Here is a 24,247-nt window from a genome sequence, read left to right on the forward strand (position 1 = left end):
CCAGAGGTTCAGTCACTGAAATTTTTAAAAACATAGACTGTTCAGAGTTCTGGACAAGAGGGAAATGGGAATAGGTTAGGAAAATGGAAATCTTTTTCAAATATTGTAACTGACATATTAGCCATGATCTTGCTCAAAGCTGGCCCAAAGGGCCAGACAGCAAACTCCTGCTCCTACTCTCAGGTAACACAAAATTGTGTGTGTGTGTGTGTGTGTGTGTGTGTGTGTGTGTGTGTGTGGTGAGACTACACCTTGACCTCTGAACTGTCTTAGCTTGTATCAAAAACAGCAATATTAAAACACACAGAGGAAAAGCAGGTCAAGGCAAAATAGGGATAATCTCACTGGTGACATCCTCAACCCAGAAAAGGATAAGAAAGAAAACTTAAAAGTTGATAAAAAAAATAAGGCTGACAAGAGTGTTAATATAAGGTAGTCTATAAATTTAAATTGATTCAGAGTACGTGTTGATGATCCCTTTTGTTAAATACATATTTTTAATTAATTTACTAGATGGGGAAGTTGCATTTAAAGCCAGCATTTATTGCCTGTTCCTAATTTTTAACTGAGGAGTTAACCATATTGCTGACTTTGGAGTCATGTACAGGCCAGACTGGGTGAGAGTGGCAAACTGCTTTTCAGAAGGGCTTTGGTAATCAGATTGGATTTTAGAACAATCTGTTGATTTCATGGATACTGATTTAATTGTTAAATGTTTCAGATTTATTTTAATTATTAGAATTTAAACATTTTAGTTACCATGTTATGTGCCATATGGGCCTGGTACATGGATGGTAACTCTATTTTTGACAAAGATTTAACTCTTTTTTCTCTGAACTGTGCCCTGGAGTGTTTGGCATCAACTTGAAGACACAAGCAATGTTTAAATACCATCCCAAAATTGGCATTTTGGTCAACACAGTATATTTTCAGTGATTAAATTATCAATCAAGGTTGGAAGCTTGCAAACTAGAGCTAACTTGAACTCAGAATTTTAGCAAGTGGCAAGAATTTTACCAAGTGAGGCAAAATCTCATTGGATAGAAAACACTTGCATTTCACCCTTTGGTAATTGGTTATGCCAAATATAATTGGAAAAATTAACTCTATCGATTCAATGAGGTTTTGTAATTCAATCTGTTTGTTGTAAATTTCATATTAAATGTCATTCTCTGTTACTTCCATAGATATCAATTTATTTTAAATGAATGTGTTAAGTACCACACATTGCACTTTCAAAGCAACGTAGTTCTAATGTATATCCAGGAAAGCACAGCAACATACAGAGATAATATATTTGCCTGCCAACATTTCAGTATATTACATTGACCCATGAGCTATTAATTATAATGTTACAAAGAATCAGTATCTAACCCCCCTCCCCATTCCTGTTATAATCTGTTTGCAATTCATATAATGTACAAGAAATGAAACAGTACTATGGAAATTATGAACTTTAAAGTTAAAAAGGCAGCATATTCTACAAAAAATTCTGACAGCTACCTTTTCAATTTTTTGATTTAGATTATTAAAATGAAGTTAATAGCTGCCTCTCTGTGTGAACTGCTCCACTAAACAATTTGGTTTTACAATAGGATGTTTTACATAAATATAGGAAAACATTAATCTGTGGCAATATCATTGGAAAGACAATTGAGAACCTTGTTATTTTATAATTAATACACAATGAAACAATATTCAAAAATTATGAAATTACACTTAACACTCTTTAAAATGGCACTTCTAAAACTATAAGCAAATGTTAGAAATTCTATATTCTGGCTTTGTTATCTTTTCTGTCTTAATACTGAAGAAGAGAATCTAAAACATGAAAGGATGCATTTAAGCAATAATTGCAATTCCAGTCACCTGTGTTCTTATAGTTTTTGAAAACTCATCATTGGATCTTTTGGGATTCCTCTAACAAAAATCCCCATGTAATGCACATATGCTAACTGCAAACTCATCATGATGATTACAGACCCTGTTTTTAACCTGGCACAACATATGATCTTTTAATCTTTCTCATTCTCACCAACTGAGACTGGGGCCAATGTGTATGGCGCCTTAGAAGTGAGTTTGACTGTCATTAATATTGTGAAGATGAAAATGTAATAGATTGTATTGGTGGTATGTAAACAATAAACTTTGCTACAATTGCAAAAAAAAAAATCTTAAATCTAGTTCTGAACCAGCATTAGGTATCATTAGAGGAAGGAAAATTGTTGAGTAGAAACACCTCCTGGGGACTTACTTCACAGGTTGCCATGTTTCTTGTTCAAAGCTTTTATGAATGGACTGAGCAATTGCTGACTCCATCAGGTCAATGTAACGAACCACCAAAGGAACAAATAATTCTTGCAAATGCTTGTGGTATTTCCCATTGCATAAATGAGCTTTGGAGAAAAACATTTAATTAATTATATTGCCGATTTATTAGATAAAAACACAATTATTCATTCCAGGGTTCAATGGAAAATAAAGATTTTAAATAAACACAATTGCAGAAGCAGCATATTTCTACCACTAATCATAAGGAAAATATGGCAGCCTAATTATACTTGGAATGGAAATGTGAAAACTGCTGGAGTTGAAATATTTTTGACACAAACAAGTGCAATTGATGCCATTATTGTGCCTATGGTTATATAAACTGAGCTCAAAATCCAATGATTTTTTGTGAGAGTTCTGCAACGGTGCTACTTCAATAGAGCAGAAAATTCACAACAGATTACTTTTGTTACAGCCTGTTTCTAAAACGGTTGCACTAGAATTGACAGTTGATTAAGAGTTCAAGGGTTCCACATCCAAATCTTTGGAGCTTCACATATGTCTTTTCAAAAAAAAAGTATTAGTTCTGTGAACTGAGAAAAGGGATGACATGGCTCTGACCTGCAGAGCTATTTAAGAGCATGAGCAAGAAAGTTATCAGAAGCAATCGACTGAATAAACGGATAAATAATAAGGTGGGGGAGGGGAGAAGCATACACATTCTGAGGAGTGAAAAAAGAGAAGTTACCCTGTAGTCAAGATGAAAAATGAATATGAAAACATCTAAAACAGGAGAAAAGCAGATAAGGAGACAGACAGATGACATAAACAAGTGAAGTAGGTAGGGCAAGTGTAGAACACGGAGGAAAAAACCATTGGATTCCTATATTGCAAATTCCATATAATTCAATATAAGCTACTATGTTTGCAGCAAGTTTCTCTCTTTGCTTCACTGGTAGAGAATAAGTTAGTTGGCAACTTTGTGGGGATAGTTGAGAAAAAAATTTAAGATAATCGGTTAAACACCTATACAAGTGTTATCAGGAATTTTCAGACTTTTACATCATTTATTGCTCCATATTATTTCCTCCTTTAACATCAAAATTGTCATTCAGTTGCCTTGACTCTGATGTTTATTACACGGTTCTGAACATAAATATTGTACTTGTGCTAACTCTAGACAACCAACGACCATTGCAATTTCTACTTTTCTTGCAAGAAGCAGGAAATAATCTTTCCATTTACTCCCCTCCTTTTGTATGCTTTTAATGCTTTGTCGTTCTTTCATGGCTAATAGATAACTTAGCTCCTTTCTTGGTTAGATTGTACATTTAGGTTCACTTACTCAGTGTGCTGTTTCTACAGATTTACTTCCTCCTGCCAAGCGAGTCTAACATAATGACCCAACTCATTATTAGAAATAATTGCATATAAAAATATCCTTGGGCGGTAGCTCTACAGAACAATGTCAGTATATTGTATCCACCCTATAAAATTCTTTCTATTAACTTCAATTTTGGAGATTGAACATATTACACTCAACTCTGTGTTTAGTTCTGCGAGGCAAGTACGAATTTTCACAAAAGGATATTTTTCATTGAATCGTTGGAGGGATATATATGAAACAGTGCAAAAATTAAGGCAGTTTCTTGCAATTTTGTCTATTGGCCCACAGGATTGGGCCAATAGGACAGGAGTACAGGTTGATTCACGAGAATTAAACCTGGGCTAAAACTGAAAGGACAATCTGCAGATACATAGCTTCTACTCAATCTGTGTAAAATGCTGAGGAACGACCTGATTGAGTTCTTTAGTCACAAGAAGATTTGATGGGGAGAGGTGCAATTTCCTCGATGAGACAAGGATGAGAGAAAAATTTTAAAAAACACACTCAGACTAAAAATAAGTGAAACTAGAAAGTGATACTTTGTATAGAGGATATTGGAAATAAATGCTGTCAAAACATTAGGCACGAGGTTTATGATTAGCACATTTGAATCAGTTCAGAAATTCATTGAAATAATTCACACATTGCTAAGATGTGAAATATATCAAAATAAATCACAAAACTCTTAGTTCATCATATATATTATGTTATACTCATTAGTGGCTATCTGCCTCAGATTATTAAAAATAATGATTGAAAGAGCTAGATGACTTAATTTTAAATGGATTAAAAAGAAACAAATCTTTTTCTTTAAGTACAGAAACTGCATTTATAAGGCTATTTTAATAATTATACTATGATAATTTTCTTTTATTACTGCTCTGTCAATTATTTCATGCCAAACAAAGTTTTCATTAAATTAAACAAGAGTCTGATTCATAAATTCTAATAAGCCTCACAAACAAGTGAAGGGGCTGTGAAGGTTGGAGAAATGTGGCAATACAAAAGGTAAAATACACAGTCTTTGTATTTCCTCAGGTGTTATTTTCCATTTCTAGATGCACTGGCAGCAAAAGCACACCACTTCATTGTTATAAAAACAAGGCTGCTTCTACAAAAGCACACTGTATGTGCTTTGTGTGTTTCAGCAAGCATCACTGTCATTACTGTTGCCATTGCCACCCACTGAGACATAGTGACTGCTGCACCGCCTTCACAGTTGCTCTAACTACTTATCACATCCCTTAAGACCGGGCAAAACAAGTTCTTCTGCAGAGTAGGCACACATTATTTTCCACACAGATGTTACTTCTGCTACGGTGAAGGCAAGCATGGAGTCCAATTTCTAATGTGATCTGACTGAATTAAATGCTGTGGTACCAGTCACCCCCTCTGTTTCCCTGATTGCGTATTAAGGCAGGGTGTGGAGTTGAACTTCAGGCAGTTGAAAACTAACCAGCGACTTCATGCACAACATTAAGGGTGCATGTGCTAATCACCTCTTTGATGCAGTGATCACTTCCACTAGTACACTTGGTTAGCCGGGGACAGGCTGTCAACTGAGTTTAAGATGGAGAGCTGCAGCTAATAACTTCCTAAATTACCGAAATCATAACAGGTTTCTTCATCCCTACAGCAGATTTGTATTCTTATTCAATAACATTACTGCCTGTCCTTGAGACCAGGGCTTATTGTCATGATCAAATGTTGCCGACTTGTTGGTGCTTAGCTGTGTATCTATGTATAGTCACAACACATGTATAATCTAATTAGATATCTATCCATTAAGTACTTTTGAATGACATTTGGTAAATGAGAGATCTGTATGATTTTATATTTTATTTCTCTGCCTGTAACAGTAACTGCAATGGCTAAGTGACCAAATATGTACCATGATAGATGGAGAATTACAGACTTGTTAGATAGCACCAAATGTTACAACAATTGAGTAGAAATTCTATGCGAGTGTTGAAGGTGTGATAAAGTTAGATCACCAAAGAGCAACACGATAGATTCAAAAATTTTGTCTTCACTTGCAAGTCCCTCCATTGGTTCATTGCTAAAACAAGTCTATATCCAATTCCATTCTGATGTATGCACTTGTACCCTTACCCATCCAGTGTTGTAGTCCAGTGCCCTACCATTCCATATCACTTCATGCAAGCCTAGTATTCTACTTCAGTCCCCTACGCTCATTACTACCTTTCCACATCAGGCCCGGCAAAGGTGGTGCAAATCATTCAGAACTACTTCATTCCACATCAGTCAGACAGACAAGACATGCATTCCACTGCATCTCCTGCCTTCCCTGCAGCTTGACTCTGCGCTCTGCTCATCACTCCATTCAACGCCTTTTGTAACTTTGGAACAGACAAGGTGCAGCATGGACTATCCACTTTGAATAGAATGGCAGGGCACAGAACATATTGCTCTTGTCCATGATGGAGTTACAGTACATTCCATCCTACTATGTACCTTCTCAATCCATGTCTCTCCACTTCTGCACCCAACATAGAGCCTTTCATAGTCCAAGCTCATTCCTTGAATTCTTTTCCTAAATATTCCACTGAGGTATCCTTCTTACAAATCTATCTTTTAGACTTGTTTCTGGCCAGCTTTCAGAACTCTTCTATACTCATCTGGCACCTCGGTGAAGCATCATTTAGAAATGCAAGTAATTTTTGCAGGTTTTAATTTGGGCCTCATTTAAATCACATTGAATCTACAGCAAATTTAGAAATTAATAATGCAACACATCTTACTGTATTATTGACATGTACAAAGTTCCTTGTTCAATGGAGTCCACAGGTCTAAATTTTCCTCACTAGAATTCACATCTGATAAAAATGCACCTTCTATGTGGTAAGATATCGCGATAGACTGGTGTCCTATCTGGGGGCGGGGGAGTCTCGTACTCTCAGTCACTTCACGCCACAGAAACTGGCGTGAGCACCAGCCTGATGGGCCACAAAGGCTCGGGACAACCTTTGACATTTTTTTTGGTAAGGTAGCTAGTGAAAAAAAAAGCCCCTTATGTAACAAACGGCTGGCTGGTGGTATAGTGGCATCTGCGCCGGACTTCGGAGCAAAGGCTCCCGAGTTCAAATCCAGCGGCTCCCTTGCATGCTTTCCATCCGTGCTGGGTTGAGCGTCGAGCTAGCAATTTGGCCTCGCAAAAATAAGAAAGCCTGCTAAAAAAAACACCGTCGTGATGGCGTCCCAATGACTCCACTCGGAGATAAGGGCTTTCTTCTTCTTCTTCATGTAACAAATGACAGACCTTCCCCAGAAGGCGTTTGGAAATACACCGAGACTTTGTGGGGAAGTATTGCAATCAGGAGTCCTGAAACCACTGTGCACAGAGGGTGTATTGTTCAATGAAGCCATGAGAGTGGCATTGGTGCTTTGTAATCAGAATATACTGACTTAAGAGCACAATGAATGAATTGACGTTATAGTACTATGAATGTGTTGGCTAGATGAACTATGAATGTATTGGTTTGATGAACCATGAATGCAAAGAGAGCCAGGTACTATCCTGACGAAGGGTCTCGGCCCGAAACGTCAACTGTACCTCTTCCTATAGATGCTGCCGGGCCTGTTGTGTTCCACCAGCATTTTGTGTGTGTTGCAGGTACTATTTTGTCATTTATTTGATTGAATAACATTCCTCATTTGCTTTCAAGCCAAAAGTTAAGTCAAATAGAAACTTTGCTTGCAAGATGCCTTTTCCTTCAAGATGCCCTGTGTGCAATGTCTTTCTAGTTTCCAATGATCATTTCATGAGAGGATGCACGATGCTATTCTCCACCTATTGCAGAAAATGAGGTCGCTGAACTGATCTTTGCGATCATCTTAAGTACCAGGTAATGAAGTATGAAGTGTTGAGCAGCAGTGCTCATGGTGGAACTCCAACAGAATATGTTTTGAAAGAGTCCCACAGTCTATTCAGAGACCCATCCCAAACATGTATAAGAAGTCGTAAAAGATGTTGGTGAGGCCTAATTAGGAGTATTGCATGCAGTGTTGGTCACCTATCTATAGGAAAGATGTAAATAAGATTGAAAGAGTACAGAGAAATTATATCAAGGATGTTGCTGGGTCTGGAGGACCTGAGTTATAAGGAAAGATTGAATAGGTTAGAACTTTATTCCTTGGAATGTAGAATATTGAGAGGAGAGAGAGGAGATCTGACAGAGATATACAAAATTATGAGGGGTATAGATAGGGTAAATGCAAGCAGGCTTTTTCCACTGAGGTTGGGTGGGACTACAACCAGGGTTGAGGATGAAAGGTGAGAAGCTTAAGGGGAACATGAGGGGAAACTTCTTCACTCAGAGGGTTGTGAGAGTATGGAACAAGCTGCCAAGGAAAGTGGTGCATTTGAGTTTGATTTCAAAGCTGGAGCATAGGTACATGGAAGGGAGCAGTATGAATGTCTGGTGCAGGTTGATGGGAGTAGGTAATTTAAATGGTTTTGGCATGGACTAAATGGGCCGAAGGCCTGTTTCTGGACTGTGCCTTTCTATTTCTCTATGAATGTACATTGCACTGCGACAGCATCAAATCAGTGCACCCTGGAAATTCTGCAATTATAGTTACGACTATTCTCCAAGAGTAACATGATGATAACTATTTAAATATAATGGGTGGATTCACTTCAGAATCTCAGCAATATCATATAGATAGACCAAAGTCTGTTCATTTATTTCCAGTCGTCACTGAGAATGCTTTAAGATCACAAAAAGGTAAATATCAGGAATGCAAGCAGAAGCAGCTGGTCTTATAAACTGCAAATACGAGGAAATCGGCAGATGCTGGAATTTCAAGCAACACACATAAAAGTTGCTGGTGAATGCAGCAGGCCAGGCAGCATCTATTGGAAGAAGTACAGTCGACGTTTCGGGCCGAGACCCTTCGTCAGGACTAACTGAAGGAAGAGCTAGTAAGAGATTTGAAAGTGGGAGGGGGAGGGGGAGATCCAAAATGATAGGAGAAGACAGGAGGGGGAGGGATGGAGCCAAGAGCTGGACAGTTGATTGACAAAAGGGATATGAGAGGATCATGGGACAGGAGGCCTAGGGAGAAAGAAAAGGGGGAGAGGGGGGAACCCAGAGGATGGGCAAGGGGGATAGTGAGAGGGACAGAGGGAGAAAAAGGAGAGAGAGAGAAAAAGAATGTGTGTATATAAATAAATAATGGATGGGGTACGAGGGGGAGGTGGGGCATTAGCGGAAGTTTTTTCTCCTTTTTTTCCCTCTGTCCCTCTCACTATACCCCTTGCCCATCCTCTGGGATTTTTTCCCCCCTCCCCTTTTTCTTTCTCCCTGGGCCTCCTGTCCCATGATCCTCTCATATCCTTTTTGCCAACCAGCAGTCCAGCTCTTGGTTCCATCTCTCCTCCTCTTGTCTTCTCGTATCATTTCGGATCTCGCCCTCTCCTTTTAAATCTCTTACTCGCTCTTCTTTCAGATAGTCCTGACGAAGGGTCTCGGCCTGAAACGTCGACAGTACCTCTTCCAATAGATGCAGCCTGGCCTGCTGCATTCACCAGCAACTTTTATGTGTGGTCTTGTAAACTGCATTAGATGAGCACAAAATTTTCTATCAATTAGAATGATTTAATTTTTTGTTAAATGTCAAGATTTAACCCAGATAAGTGTGAGGTGGTTCACTTTGGTAGGTCAAATATGATGCCAAAATATAGCATTAATGGTAAGACTCTTGGCAGTGTGGAGGATCAGAGGGATCTTGGGGTCTGAATCCATAGGACACTCAAAGTTGCTACATAGGTTGACTCTGTGGTTAAGAAGGCATATGGTGCATTTGCCTTCATCAGTTGTGGGATTGAGTTTAAGAGCCGAGAGGTAATGTTGCAGCTGTATAGGACCCTGGTCAGACCTCACTTGGAGTACTGTGCTCAGTTCTGGTCGCCTCACTACAGGAAAGACATGGAAACCATAGAAAGGGTGCAGAGGAGATTTACAAGGATGTTGCCTGGATTGGGGAGCATGTCTTATGAGAATAGGTTGAGTGAACCCGGCCTTTTCTCTTTGAAGCAACGGAGGATGAGAGGTGACCTGATAGAGGTGTTCAACATAATGAGAGGCATTGATTGTGTGGATAGTCGGAGGCTTTTCCCAGAGCTGAAATGGCTAGCATGAGAGGGCACAGTTTTAAGGTGCTTGCAAGTAGGTAGAGAGGAGACGTCAGGGGTAAGTTTTTTTACCCAGAGAGTAGTGAGTGTGTGGAATGGGCTGCCGGCAGCGGTGGTGGAGGCGGAAACAATAGGGTCTTTTAAGAGACTCCTGGATGGCTGCATGGAGCTCAGAAAAATAGAGGTCTATGGGTAAGGCCTAGGTTGTTCTAAGGTAGGGACACGTTCGGCACAGCTTTGTGGGCTGAAGGGCCTGTACTGTGCTGTAGGGTTTCTACGTTTCTATGTTTCTATTTACAGAAATGACAGACATATCCAGTCTACCCCCACCACTGTGAATTGATGTGCAGAGATCACAATGGAGCAAACCTGTGATTTTTTGTTACATACTTGCTGTCACCGTTTTGTATTTGTTAACTGAGTTTCATAATTTTCTGCTACATTATTTATAAAAATATAAAGCCAAAAAACTCTTCATTTTAAAAGAACCTTGTGGAGTAACGTACTTCATTGTTTTTAAACGCAAACAACAGGAATTCTGCAGATGCTGGAAATTCAAGCAACACACATAAAAGTTGCTGGTGAACGCAGCAGGCCAGGCAGCATCTCTAGGAAGAGGTGCAGTTGACGTTTCAGGCCGAGACCCTTCGTCAGGACTAACTGAAGGAAGAGTGAGTAAGGGATTTGAGAAAGTTGGAGAGGGAGGGGGAGATCCAAAATGATAGGAGAAGACAGGAGGGGGAGGGATAGAGGATACGAGAGGATCATGGGACAGGAGGTCCGGGAAGAAAGACAAGGAGGTGGGGGGGGACCCAGAGGATGGGCAAGGGGTATATTCAGAGGGACAGAGGGAGAAAAAGGAGAGTGAGAGAAAGAATGTGTGTATAAAAATAAGTAACAGATGGGGTACGAGGGGGAGGTGGGGCATTAGCGGAAGTTAGAGAAGTCAATGTTCATGCCATCAGGTTGGAGGCTACCCAGACGGAATATAAGGTGTTGTTCCTCCCACCTGAGTGTGGCTTCATCTTTACAGTAGAGGAGGCCGTGGATAGACATGTCAGAATGGGAATGGGATGTGGAATTAAAATGTGTGGCCACTGGGAGATCCTGCTTTCTCTGGGGGACAGAGCGTAGATGTTCAGCAAAGTGGTCTCCCAGTCTGCGTCAGGTCTCGCCAATATACAAAAGGCCACATCGGGAGCACCGGACGCAGTATATCACCCCAGCCGACTCACAGGTGAAGCGTTGCCTCACCTGGAAGGACTATTTGGGGCCCTGAATGGTGGTAAGGGAGGAAGTGTAAGGGCATGTGTAGCACTTGTTCCGCTTACACGGATAAGTGCCAGGAGGGAGATCAGTGGGGAGGGATGGGGGGGACGAATGGACAAGGGAGTTGCGTAGGGAGCGATCCCTGCGGAATGCAGAGAGAGGGGGGGAGGGAAAGATGTGCTTAGTGGTGGGATCCCGTTGGAGGTGGCGGAAGTTACGGAGAATAATATGTTGGACCCGGAGGCTGGTGGGGTAGTAGGTGAGGACCAGGGGAACCCTATTCCTAGTGGGGTGGCGGGAGGATGGAGTGAGAGCAGATGTACATGAAATGGCGGAGATGCGTTTAAGAGCAGAGTTGATAGTGGAGGAAGGGAAGCCCCTTTCTTTAAAAAAGGAAGACATCTCCCTCGTCCTAGAATGAAAAGCCTCATCCTGAGAGCAGATGCGGTGGAGACGGAGGAATTGCGAGAAGGGGATGGCGTTTTTGCAAGTGACAGGGTGAGAAGAGGAATAGTCCAGATAGCTGTGAGAGTCAGTAGGCTTATAGTAGACATCAGTGGATAAGCTGTCTCCAGAGACAGAGACAGAAAGATCTAGAAAGGGGAGGGAGTTGTCGGAAATGGACCAGGTAAACTTGAGGGCAGGGTGAAAGTTGGAGGCAAAGTTAATAGAGTCAACGAGTTCTGCATGCGTGCAGGAAGCAGCGCCAATGCAGTCATCGATGTAGCGAAGGAAAAGTGGGGGACAGATACCAGAATAGGCACGGAACATAGATTGTTCCACAAAGCCAACAAAAAGGCAGGCATAGCTAGGACCCATACGGGTGTCCATAGCTACACCTTTAGTTTGGAGGAAGTGGGAGGAGCCAAAGGAGAAATTATTAAGAGTAAGGACTAATTCCACTAGACGGAGCAGAGTGGTGGTAGAGGGGAACTGATTAGGTCTGGAATCCAAAAAGAAACGTAGAGCTTTGAGACCTTCCTGATGGGGGATGGAAGTATATAGGGACTGGACATCCATGGTGAAAATAAAGCGGTGGGGGCCAGGGAATTTAAAATCATCGAAAAATTTAAGAGCGTGAGAAGTGTCACGAACATAGGTCGGAAGGGATTGAACAAGGGGTGATAAAACCGTGTCGAGGTATGCAGAAATGAGTTCGGTGGGGCAGGAGCAAGCTGAGACAATAGATCTGCCAGGACAGGCAGGTTTGTGGATCTTGGGTAGGAGGTAGAAACGGGAAGTGCGGGGTGTGGGAACTATAAGGTTGGTAGCAGTGGATGGGAGATCCCCTGAGCGGATAAAGTCGGTGATGGTGTGAGAGACAATGGCCTGGTGCTCCTTAGTGGGGTCACGATCGAGGGGTAAATAAGAGGAGGTATCCGCGAGTTGTCGCTGTGCCTCTGCAAGGTAGAGGTCAGTATGCCAGACTACAACAGCACCCCCCCTTATCAGCGGGTTTAATAATAAGGTTAGGATTAGTGCGGAGGGAGTGGAGAGCAGAGCGTTCCGAAGGAGTGAGGTTGGAAATTTGTGCCACGGAATACAATAGCTGGTGGCGTAATTGTAATACAGGCTTTAAAATATAAGGAAATGCTCATGAAGGAAAAACTTTTGAAGGCAGCTGTCATCACAAGCAGAAAGACTGGACTATTGAGATCAAAAACAGAGCAGTCAAATGCAAACAGATTAGAGAAGAAAATAATCAAAGCAAGTGATAGACTGAGCTGTGCCATATTGTTCTTCTAAGGCAGACTTTTGGAATCATATGCTTGTTTTCCTTGGGTGTAAGAGTCCGGTGCCAGATTACAGGATGATGAATACAGGTTTGACAGCAATTGACAGTGGATAAATAAGAGACAGTGCCCAGCATTGGATTCCTGTGGTGCAAATTAAAAGGACACGGGATAAACTAATTTTCTTAGACACAAGAGGTACTGCAGATGCTGGAAATCTGGAGCAATACACATAACGTGCAGGAGGAGCTCAGCAAGTCAGGTAGCATGTATGTATGGGAACAAACAGTCAATGTCTTGGCCTGAAATGTTGACTGGTTATTCCCAACTAAATTTCCTAGTCTTTCTTCTGTCTGACAATTGGAAAGTATTCCAGTTTTACTTGCTGCTTTCCGTACACATCAGATGAAAAGACAGGAAAAGAAAATCTGCCAATCACTTGGACCAGCACAGGTAATGACACTGCAATCTGCTCCCACCAACAGCTGGACTCAATTACAAACAAAAAGAGTCTAGGTAAATACAAGGAAAATAACCAGGAAAACTTATTTGTTTCCCATTCCTATCCATTCCTGAATTTTAATTGAACAATTCAGGTGATCACAGACTTGCTCTTCATACTATGAATTTGTGCAATTTAATTTTTGCAGCAATGGGTTACTCATGATCAGTGTCAAAGGTCATCTGTATTTAGCCCAGTTCTCTACTTCTATGGTAACCATATGCATATCCTGATCTTGCGTGACCTGTTCAATTCAAATTACTTATTGACTCAGAGAAATTTGAACACTCAATTAACTTTCCTTATGGTCTATGTTTTCTAGAATAAATATAAAACGCCTTTAAAGCTCAGAATCAACCAAATGGCCTTCTGAAGTTTTCCAAGACTTTTAAAGTAGCAACTGTGAGAGGATCAAACTACATGAGCATCAACTGCATGCCCATGCAAAGACAGTACAGTATTCATTTTTATTATAAGTTAGCTTGCCCTTATAATACTGCCCAATGCTGCAAGTTATTGCTTATGTCCCAAGGTTCCGTGCCACAGTGATTTTCTCCCACTCATCAGTGTTAAGAGCAAAACCATATTTACATATGAATCAGAAGCAACGGTCAGTTACTGAGACCCTCGAGCCTGCTCCACCACTTAAACCACTTCATAAGATCACGGCTGATCCAATATTTAGTGTATATATCCTTGTCAATGATTCTGCCCTTATGCTTAACACTAGATTGGTCCAAATTAAATTACAGATTCTCGATGCAACCCTATTGCACTTTCGCACCGAGGCATTCTGATTTACCTTTCTTTTATCTCAGTATAAATTTTTATTCTATTATAAATGTATAGATTGTTTCCTCAACAGCTATATCACTGATATGGATAATATTGTCGTAATACATTTTGAGATTCATAGGCATTCAATAAGGCCCCACACATGGGGCGTTTACCACATGGGGCTTGGAGCCTAAAAGCTTGGACGATAGATTGCTAAAAAACTAAGAACCTGAAATGGGAGAATACATGTCATTTTGGTGTTGTAACCAGTATGATTGCTGCAGAAGATTTAGTGTGCAGACTCTGCTATTTACTACCTCTTTCAAGGACTTCTATGAGGGGACTGGGTATAGACAAAATGGTAAAGGTGAACTTTTGATCTCTCAATCTACCTGGCTGTGTCCGTTGACCTGTTTACTTACTGACACTACACTTTCTCTGTTAACTGAAACTCTGCATTCTGCACTCTGTTCTTGTATCAGTTCGACATACATACGTATGGGAGGATCTGTTTGCACGGCATACAAACAAAAGGTTTTTGCTGAATCTTAGTAAATGTGCTGACAGTAAACCAATTATCAATTTGCTGAGAAACAAGAGAGAATGGAAGAGTAAGCAGAAATGAGGAGGCAGACAAAAGACAGGCATAGATTAAGAGACTGGGAAAGCAGAGTACAACAATGGGAAATAGTACCAAGTGGGTGTTGTTCCACAAGATATATTGGTGAATGTCAGTACCTGGAAGGATTTGAATGTTTGTATAAAGAGCTAACAGAAATTTGACATTCAAGTTCAGTAAAAATTGGAAGAAAAAATGGTATGGAGAGTTTTACAAGGTTGTTAAATTATATGAACAAACAAGCTTTGCTAATATCTTGGAGTACTGCGGTCAGTTTTGATCTCTTTGATTAAGGAAAGATGCACTTGTCTCAGAGGCTATGCAATAGATGTTCACATTATTTCCGGGATGAGAATGTTGTTCTTTCAGGAAGAGGATGGCTGGAATGGGCATTTATTCTGTGGAATTAAGATGACTTCTATAAACACAATGGATTCTGGAAGTGTTTGACAGGTGCTGAGAAGTTGGTAACCTGGGTGGAAAAAAGAAGTTGAGATCAAAATCTCAAAATAGGTGCTTAGGCATTTGGAAATAAGATGAAGATATATTTTGGAATTTTTGACCCAAGGCGATGGTAGATGCCCAGTCACTAAGTATTTTCAGGATTACCATTTGGATAGATATTCACTTTCCAGGCCTTAGAGAGTTTATTGCTAATCTCAGTTTTTGAGCACACCAGCATGACCTTTCAAAAGCGTCAGAGTTGTCTGTGACAAACTCAAACTTCCAACCAATATTCTTTGCTCAGCTGGTTAAGAACCAGTCCTCAGCTCTTAATGTAAATTGCAAGCAATAAACAGTCTGAAGTTGAAAGGACAGTTTAGCAAACAAACAGCACTGTCTATAGAGCACAGGCTCCTGGCCCAGAGCATGGGGACTGGCTGCTCAAGAGATATGGTTTACATAGTGAAGTGACCATGAACGTTCAAGTCTGCATCAGCCAAAAGTAAGACAAGAGGGTTATCATAATTGGCCTACAGCAAACCAGGCAACCACAACCAAGTTAATTGCATCATTTAAGACCCAGTTTAAGATGGTGCTACCGAAGATGTGTGACAACTTACTGGTAAATCATAAGGCAAGAGAATCAACTAAAATCATTACTATTAACATCTTTCATGAAACAAATTGTGGTTAAATATTACTACGGGCAGTGAGGAGCAGGCAGAGATGAAGCTGGTTCGGGGGATGAGTTGTGCTGGGGCATTGCAAGGCAGAACACGTTCAGGCCACCAGGTTCGCGGACTGTTCATATTGCTTCTGGACATGGAGAGAGCTTTTTGGAGAGGAATCAATGTGGAAGAGTTTCACTGCCTGTCTACCTAACCCGAGTGCAAGTTTAGATTGCTCCAAGCGCTGAGCTGATTTGGTGAGATCAAGAATGGCTTCAGGTGGGGTGGCCCAGGCATATCGGGTCCTGGAATGTGGCACTACTTGGCGCTTGGGCAATTTAAACATCAGCCCAGATAGACTGGAAACCTGAGTATAGGGTACAGAGGCAAGGGTCGAGCTGATTTCGCTCACTCTCCCACAAATGTTCATTCCTTTCTCCACAGCAACTGATCCGACTGCTGCGCATTTCTGCCCCACTGGTGTGAAAACTGGGACTGAGGCCGGCCTTTGGGCCTACTCTGGCTGCTCTGGGAGTGGATCTGGGACACAGTCTGATTCAGAATGCTGTTGGTTGCTTCTACTGCTTGCACAATGTTTTTTTTTTCTCTTTATTTCTCTGCACAGTGGTTTTTGTTTTTTTTAATTTTCTTGTTTTTTAATTTTTTTAATTGGGTTATTCGAGTTTCTTGCTTTGTTGCTGTCTATAAGCAGGCAAATTTGAAGGTGTATAATTTATAAATTCTTCAATAATAAATGTGTTTTGAATTTGAATCATTGTGATAAAGATCAAGAAAGGTTCCAGATCAGATTTCTTTGGTCACTTATAACATCAAACATGGTCACAGGTAAGATTAAGCGATAATTGGGACATTTGAGTACTCAGAGAGTCAGACCTCACAACATTAATTTTGGGTGTCTGGGATTTCTGTCCCCAGAAGCTTTTGGACCATCAGTGTGAATTACTTTGTCTGAAAACATCACATGCAAATACTAGTAGCAAAACAGTGTACATGTTATGAAGCATTGGGAATTGTTTGGAATAACAAAGAGAATGACTGAAAGACAGGATGACAGAAAGAAGAATTTAAAATTGTATAAGATGCCGAGAGGCATTGATCGTATGGATAGTCAAGAGGTTTTTTCTCAGGGATGAAATGGCTAACGCAAGAGGGCATAGTTTTAAGGTGCTTGGAAGTAGGTACAGAGCAGATGACATGAGTAAGTTTTCTTACGGAGAGTGGTGAGTGGATGGAATGGGCTGCTGGCGACAGTGGTGGAGACGGACACAATAGGGTCTTTTAAGCGATATGGAGCTTAGAAAAATAGAGGGTTATGGGTAACCTTAGGTAATTTCTAAAGTAAGTAAATGTTCAGGAATTGGAATCATTTCTTATCTACATCTTCCTCTCAGTCATCTCTTCAGACTTGTTAAAGAGTATTTCAAACATGAACTATGCTCTTTTAATGTGAAGAGAGAATGAAAGCTTAGGATGGAAGACTAAGAGCCACACAAACTAATAAAGGCACGCGTGCCATATGCCTTCTTTACTAACATGCAGCCATTTTCAGGGAGCAATGGACTGGGCCAGGCTGTCTTCTGGCAAAGGTGTACTTGGTAAGTGGGAGGCCTTCTAAAAGTGAAATTTTGAAAGTACAAAGCTTGTATAGTATATACCTAAAAAATGGTAAAGATAACAGATTTAGGTAACCTTTGTTTTCAAGAGATATTGAAGCCCTGATTAAGAAAAAAAGGAGGTGCATAGCAGGTATGGACAGGTAGGAAGAAACGAGGTACTCATGGAGTATAAGAAATGCAAGAGAACACTTAAGAAAGAGGGCTAAAAGAAGGCATGAGGTTGCCATAGCGACAAGGTGAAGGAAAATCCCAAGGGCTTCCACGGATATATTAAGAGCAAAAGAATTGCAAAGGACAAAATTGGTCCTCTGGAAGATCAGAATGGTAATCCATCCGTTGACCTGTTTACTTACTGACACTACACTTTCTCTGTTAACTGAAACTCTGCATTCTGCACTCTGTTCTTGTATCAGTTCGACATACATACGTATGGGAGGATCTGTTTGCACGGCATACAAACAAAAGGTTTTTGCTGAATCTTAGTAAATGTGCTGACAGTAAACCAATTATCAATTTGCTGAGAAACAAGAGAGAATGGAAGAGTAAGCAGAAATGAGGAGGCAGACAAAAGACAGGCATAGATTAAGAGACTGGGAAAGCAGAGTACAACAATGGGAAATAGTACCAAGTGGGTGTTGTTCCACAAGATATATTGGTGAATGTCAGTACCTGGAAGGATTTGAATGTTTGTATAAAGAGCTAACAGAAATTTGACATTCAAGTTCAGTAAAAATTGGAAGAAAAAATGGTATGGAGAGTTTTACAAGGTTGTTAAATTATATGAACAAACAAGCTTTGCTAATATCTTGGAGTACTGCGGTCAGTTTTGATCTCTTTGATTAAGGAAAGATGCACTTGTCTCAGAGGCTATGCAATAGATGTTCACATTATTTCCGGGATGAGAATGTTGTTCTTTCAGGAAGAGGATGGCTGGAATGGGCATTTATTCTGTGGAATTAAGATGACTTCTATAAACACAATGGATTCTGGAAGTGTTTGACAGGTGCTGAGAAGTTGGTAACCTGGGTGGAAAAAAGAAGTTGAGATCAAAATCTCAAAATAGGTGCTTAGGCATTTGGAAATAAGATGAAGATATATTTTGGAATTTTTGACCCAAGGCGATGGTAGATGCCCAGTCACTAAGTATTTTCAGGATTACCATTTGGATAGATATTCACTTTCCAGGCCTTAGAGAGTTTATTGCTAATCTCAGTTTTTGAGCACACCAGCATGACCTTTCAAAAGCGTCAGAGTTGTCTGTGACAAACTCAAACTTCCAACCAATATTCTTTGCTCAGCTGGTTAAGAACCAGTCCTCAGCTCTTAATGTAAATTGCAAGCAATAAACAGTCTGAAGTTGAAAGGACAGTTTAGCAAACAAACAGCACTGTCTATAGAGCACAGGCTCCTGGCCCAGAGCATGGGGACTGGCTGCTCAAGAGATATGGTTTACATAGTGAAGTGACCATGAACGTTCAAGTCTGCATCAGCCAAAAGTAAGACAAGAGGGTTATCATAATTGGCCTACAGCAAACCAGGCAACCACAACCAAGTTAATTGCATCATTTAAGACCCAGTTTAAGATGGTGCTACCGAAGATGTGTGACAACTTACTGGTAAATCATAAGGCAAGAGAATCAACTAAAATCATTACTATTAACATCTTTCATGAAACAAATTGTGGTTAAATATTACTACGGGCAGTGAGGAGCAGGCAGAGATGAAGCTGGTTCGGGGGATGAGTTGTGCTGGGGCATTGCAAGGCAGAACACGTTCAGGCCACCAGGTTCGCGGACTGTTCATATTGCTTCTGGACATGGAGAGAGCTTTTTGGAGAGGAATCAATGTGGAAGAGTTTCACTGCCTGTCTACCTAACCCGAGTGCAAGTTTAGATTGCTCCAAGCGCTGAGCTGATTTGGTGAGATCAAGAATGGCTTCAGGTGGGGTGGCCCAGGCATATCGGGTCCTGGAATGTGGCACTACTTGGCGCTTGGGCAATTTAAACATCAGCCCAGATAGACTGGAAACCTGAGTATAGGGTACAGAGGCAAGGGTCGAGCTGATTTCGCTCACTCTCCCACAAATGTTCATTCCTTTCTCCACAGCAACTGATCCGACTGCTGCGCATTTCTGCCCCACTGGTGTGAAAACTGGGACTGAGGCCGGCCTTTGGGCCTACTCTGGCTGCTCTGGGAGTGGATCTGGGACACAGTCTGATTCAGAATGCTGTTGGTTGCTTCTACTGCTTGCACAATGTTTTTTTTTTCTCTTTATTTCTCTGCACAGTGGTTTTTGTTTTTTTTAATTTTCTTGTTTTTTAATTTTTTTAATTGGGTTATTCGAGTTTCTTGCTTTGTTGCTGTCTATAAGCAGGCAAATTTGAAGGTGTATAATTTATAAATTCTTCAATAATAAATGTGTTTTGAATTTGAATCATTGTGATAAAGATCAAGAAAGGTTCCAGATCAGATTTCTTTGGTCACTTATAACATCAAACATGGTCACAGGTAAGATTAAGCGATAATTGGGACATTTGAGTACTCAGAGAGTCAGACCTCACAACATTAATTTTGGGTGTCTGGGATTTCTGTCCCCAGAAGCTTTTGGACCATCAGTGTGAATTACTTTGTCTGAAAACATCACATGCAAATACTAGTAGCAAAACAGTGTACATGTTATGAAGCATTGGGAATTGTTTGGAATAACAAAGAGAATGACTGAAAGACAGGATGACAGAAAGAAGAATTTAAAATTGTATAAGATGCCGAGAGGCATTGATCGTATGGATAGTCAAGAGGTTTTTTCTCAGGGATGAAATGGCTAACGCAAGAGGGCATAGTTTTAAGGTGCTTGGAAGTAGGTACAGAGCAGATGACATGAGTAAGTTTTCTTACGGAGAGTGGTGAGTGGATGGAATGGGCTGCTGGCGACAGTGGTGGAGACGGACACAATAGGGTCTTTTAAGCGATATGGAGCTTAGAAAAATAGAGGGTTATGGGTAACCTTAGGTAATTTCTAAAGTAAGTAAATGTTCAGGAATTGGAATCATTTCTTATCTACATCTTCCTCTCAGTCATCTCTTCAGACTTGTTAAAGAGTATTTCAAACATGAACTATGCTCTTTTAATGTGAAGAGAGAATGAAAGCTTAGGATGGAAGACTAAGAGCCACACAAACTAATAAAGGCACGCGTGCCATATGCCTTCTTTACTAACATGCAGCCATTTTCAGGGAGCAATGGACTGGGCCAGGCTGTCTTCTGGCAAAGGTGTACTTGGTAAGTGGGAGGCCTTCTAAAAGTGAAATTTTGAAAGTACAAAGCTTGTATAGTATATACCTAAAAAATGGTAAAGATAACAGATTTAGGTAACCTTTGTTTTCAAGAGATATTGAAGCCCTGATTAAGAAAAAAAGGAGGTGCATAGCAGGTATGGACAGGTAGGAAGAAACGAGGTACTCATGGAGTATAAGAAATGCAAGAGAACACTTAAGAAAGAGGGCTAAAAGAAGGCATGAGGTTGCCATAGCGACAAGGTGAAGGAAAATCCCAAGGGCTTCCACGGATATATTAAGAGCAAAAGAATTGCAAAGGACAAAATTGGTCCTCTGGAAGATCAGAATGGTAATCCATGTGTGGAGCCAAAAGAGATGGGGGAGATCTTAAATGGATTTTTTGCAACTGTGTTTACTCAGGAGACAGACACAGAGTCTATAGAAGTGAGGCAAAGCAGCATCTACTTCATGAAGCCTATGGATTAGAGAGGAGGAAGAGAAGGCATTTGTTGTCTTGAGGTAAATTGGGGTGGATGCATCCCCAGGACCTGACGAAGTGTTTCCTCAGACTCTGTGGGAGGCAAGTGCAGAAATTGCAGGGGCCCTAGCAGAGATATTTAAAACATCCTTAGCAACAGGTGAGGTACCGGAGGATTCGAGGGTAGCTAATGCTGTTCTGCTGTTAAAAGGAAATTATAGGCCGGTGAGCCTGACGTTTGATGGCTCTGGGCCTGTACTCGCTGGAATTTACAAGGATCGGGGGGATCTCATTGAAACTTTTCGGACGTTGAAAGGCCTAGACAGAGTAGATGTGGAAAGGATGCTTCCCCTTGGTGGGAGAGTCTAGGATAAGAGCTCGCAGTCTCAGGATAGAGGGGCACCCTTTCAAAACAGAGATGCAGAGAAATTTGTTTAGCCAGAGCGTGGTGAATTTGTGGAATTTGTTGCCACATGCAGCTGTGGAGGCCAGGTCGTTGGGTGTATTTAAGGCAGAGATTGATAGGTTCTTGATTGGACATGGCATCAAAGGTTACGGGGTGAAGACCAGGAAATGGGGTTGAGGAGGAGAGAAAAAAAAGGATCAGTCATGATTGAATGTCAGAGCAGACTCGATGGGCTGAATGACCTAATTCTGCTCCTATGTCTTATGGTGGTGCGAAAGTTAGAAAGTTAGAAGGCATTCTAAGGAACTGGATGTATGAGTATTTGGATAGACATGGACTGATCAGGGATAGCCAGCATGGCTTCGTGTATGGTAGGTCATGTCTAACTGATCTTATACAGTTGCTGAAGGCAAGGTCATTGATATTGTCTTCATGGACTTTAGCAAGGCTTTTGACAAGATCCAGCATGGGCTTTGGTCAAGAAGGTTCTGTCGTTCAGCATTCAAGATGAGGTAGTAAATTGGATTAAACATTAGCTTGGGTGGGGGGGAGAGGAGCCAGACAGTGGTAGTCGGTGGTTGCCTCTCTGAGTGAAGACCTGTGACTAATGGACTGCTGCAGAGACTGGTGTTGGTTCTGTTACTGTTTGTCATCTATATCAATGATCTGGATGTTAATGTGATTAACTGAATCAGCAAATTTTCAAATGACACCAAAATTGGGGGTGTAGTGGACAGCGAGGAATACTAATAGAGCTTGCAGTGGGATCTAGTCCAGCCGGAAAAATGGGTTGAAAAATGGCAGATGGAGTTTAATGCAGACAAGTGTGAGATGTTGCTCTTTGCTAGGACCAAACAGGGTAGGTTTTAAACCAGGGTAGGGCACTGAGGAGTGATGTAGAATAAAATGGTCTGGGAATACAGGCCCATAATTCATTGAAAATGGTCTCACATGTAGATAGGGTTATAAAGAAAGCTTTTGGCACATTAGCTTTCATAAATCAAAGTATTGAGTACAGGAGATGGGATGTTATGTTGAAGTTGTATAAGACATTGGTGAGGCCTAATCTGCAGTATTGTGTGCAGTTTTGGTCCCCTACGTACAGGAAAGATGTAAATAAGGTTGAAAGTATACGAGGAAAATTTACAAGGATGTTGCTGGGATTGGAGAACCTGAGATACAAGGAAAGATTGAATAGGTTAGGACTTTATTCCTTGGAATGTAGAAGATTGAGGAGACATGTGATAGAGGTATACTAAATTATGTGGGGTATAGATAGGATAAATGTAAGCAGGTTTTTTCCACTGATGATGAGTGAGACTACATCTAGAGGTCATGGGTTAAAGGTGAAAGGGGAAAAGTTTAAAGGTAACATGAGGAAAAACTTCTTCACTGAGAGTGTCATAAGAGTGGAGTGAGCTGCCAGGGCAAGAGGTGCACGAAAGCTCAATTTCAATGTTTAACAATGTTTAAGAGAAGATGGGATCAGTACACGGATGGTAGGGATATGGAGGACTATGGTTCCGGTGCAGGTTGATGGTTCAGCATAGACTAGATGGGCCAAAAGGCTTGTTTCTGTGCTGTACATTTCTATGACTCTATGACTAAGTTTGATTGCTCCAACCAAACCAGTTGAAGTTAGCTTTGCTTATATCATGAACGTAATGCAGGAAAGTTTAGAACTGAAACCATTGTTGAACGCAGAACGCTTCAGGTTTCATAAATGGAATCAAAAGGAAGAGGAATCCATTTCAGCTTACGTGGCTGAACTGAAGAAATTGCCTGAGCATTGCCATTTCTGTGATGGGCTTAATGATGCTTTGAGAGATTGTTTAGCTGGTGGAAGTCTTACAAGAAAGCATTCAAAAATGGCTCCTAACTGAAGCACAACTTACGTTTAACAGCAGTTGGAATCACTGTATCAATGGAAACAGCAGACAGAGATGCAACTAAGTTGCAGTCAGGAATGAATGTGATTATGAAACAAAATTGTAATGGCTAAGCAGAAACCTGCTTGGCCAAGTAAATTGTGTTACCATTGTGGCAGGGGCTCACGTACACCAGAGCAATGCAAGTTTAAAGGCGAAACTTGCAGAAAATGCAACAGCGTAGGACACATACAAAGAGCATGTCAGGCAGATGAAAATATATGGACTACACAGGGATGAGAAAAAGATAAAAATTCAAGCTGCAGTTTCAGAAAGAGCACTAATCTGCATGCTGTTGATGAAAACTCTGACAATGATGAAAGTGATACAGGAGTGGGTAGCCTTCAGATTTGCATTATGAAAACTGACAAAAGACAAGCCATATGGCTTACACCAGAAGTAAATGCGAAATTAATTAAAATGGAATTGGACACTGACTCAGCTGTTTCAGTCATTACACAAAATGAGCTTGAAAAGCATTTCAAAGATACTGAACTGAAGCCTGCAAGAAACTAACTAAGAACTTATACTGGAGAAAAGATAACTCCTGTGGGAACGACATTCCTAACAGTGAAATACAACCATCAACATACTGTATACCACATTGGGCTTGTATGTGGTAAAGAAAAGGAGGGCCAGAATTATGGGGCCATAGATGGCTGAGACAACTGCCATATGATTGGAAATCCAATCACCA

General features: G+C 40.9%; 1 protein-coding gene across 10 annotated transcripts in view; it reads right to left on the bottom strand.

Annotated features, from left to right (window-relative positions):
• Positions 1 to 24,247, bottom strand: part of cadps2 (Ca++-dependent secretion activator 2) — a 725,177-nt gene that overhangs the window by 111,636 nt on the left and 589,294 nt on the right. For all 10 annotated transcript variants that reach the window (XM_063058146.1, XM_063058145.1, XM_063058142.1 and 7 more), the window contains one exon: positions 2,255 to 2,396. In XM_063058146.1, the coding sequence (XP_062914216.1) occupies positions 2,255 to 2,396 (142 nt within the window). The remainder of the gene's footprint in view (positions 1 to 2,254; positions 2,397 to 24,247) is intronic.

The sequence above is a fragment of the Mobula hypostoma genome, chromosome 9, assembly GCF_963921235.1.
Source record: "Mobula hypostoma chromosome 9, sMobHyp1.1, whole genome shotgun sequence".
In the NCBI taxonomy this organism is placed as follows: domain Eukaryota; kingdom Metazoa; phylum Chordata; class Chondrichthyes; order Myliobatiformes; family Myliobatidae; genus Mobula; species Mobula hypostoma.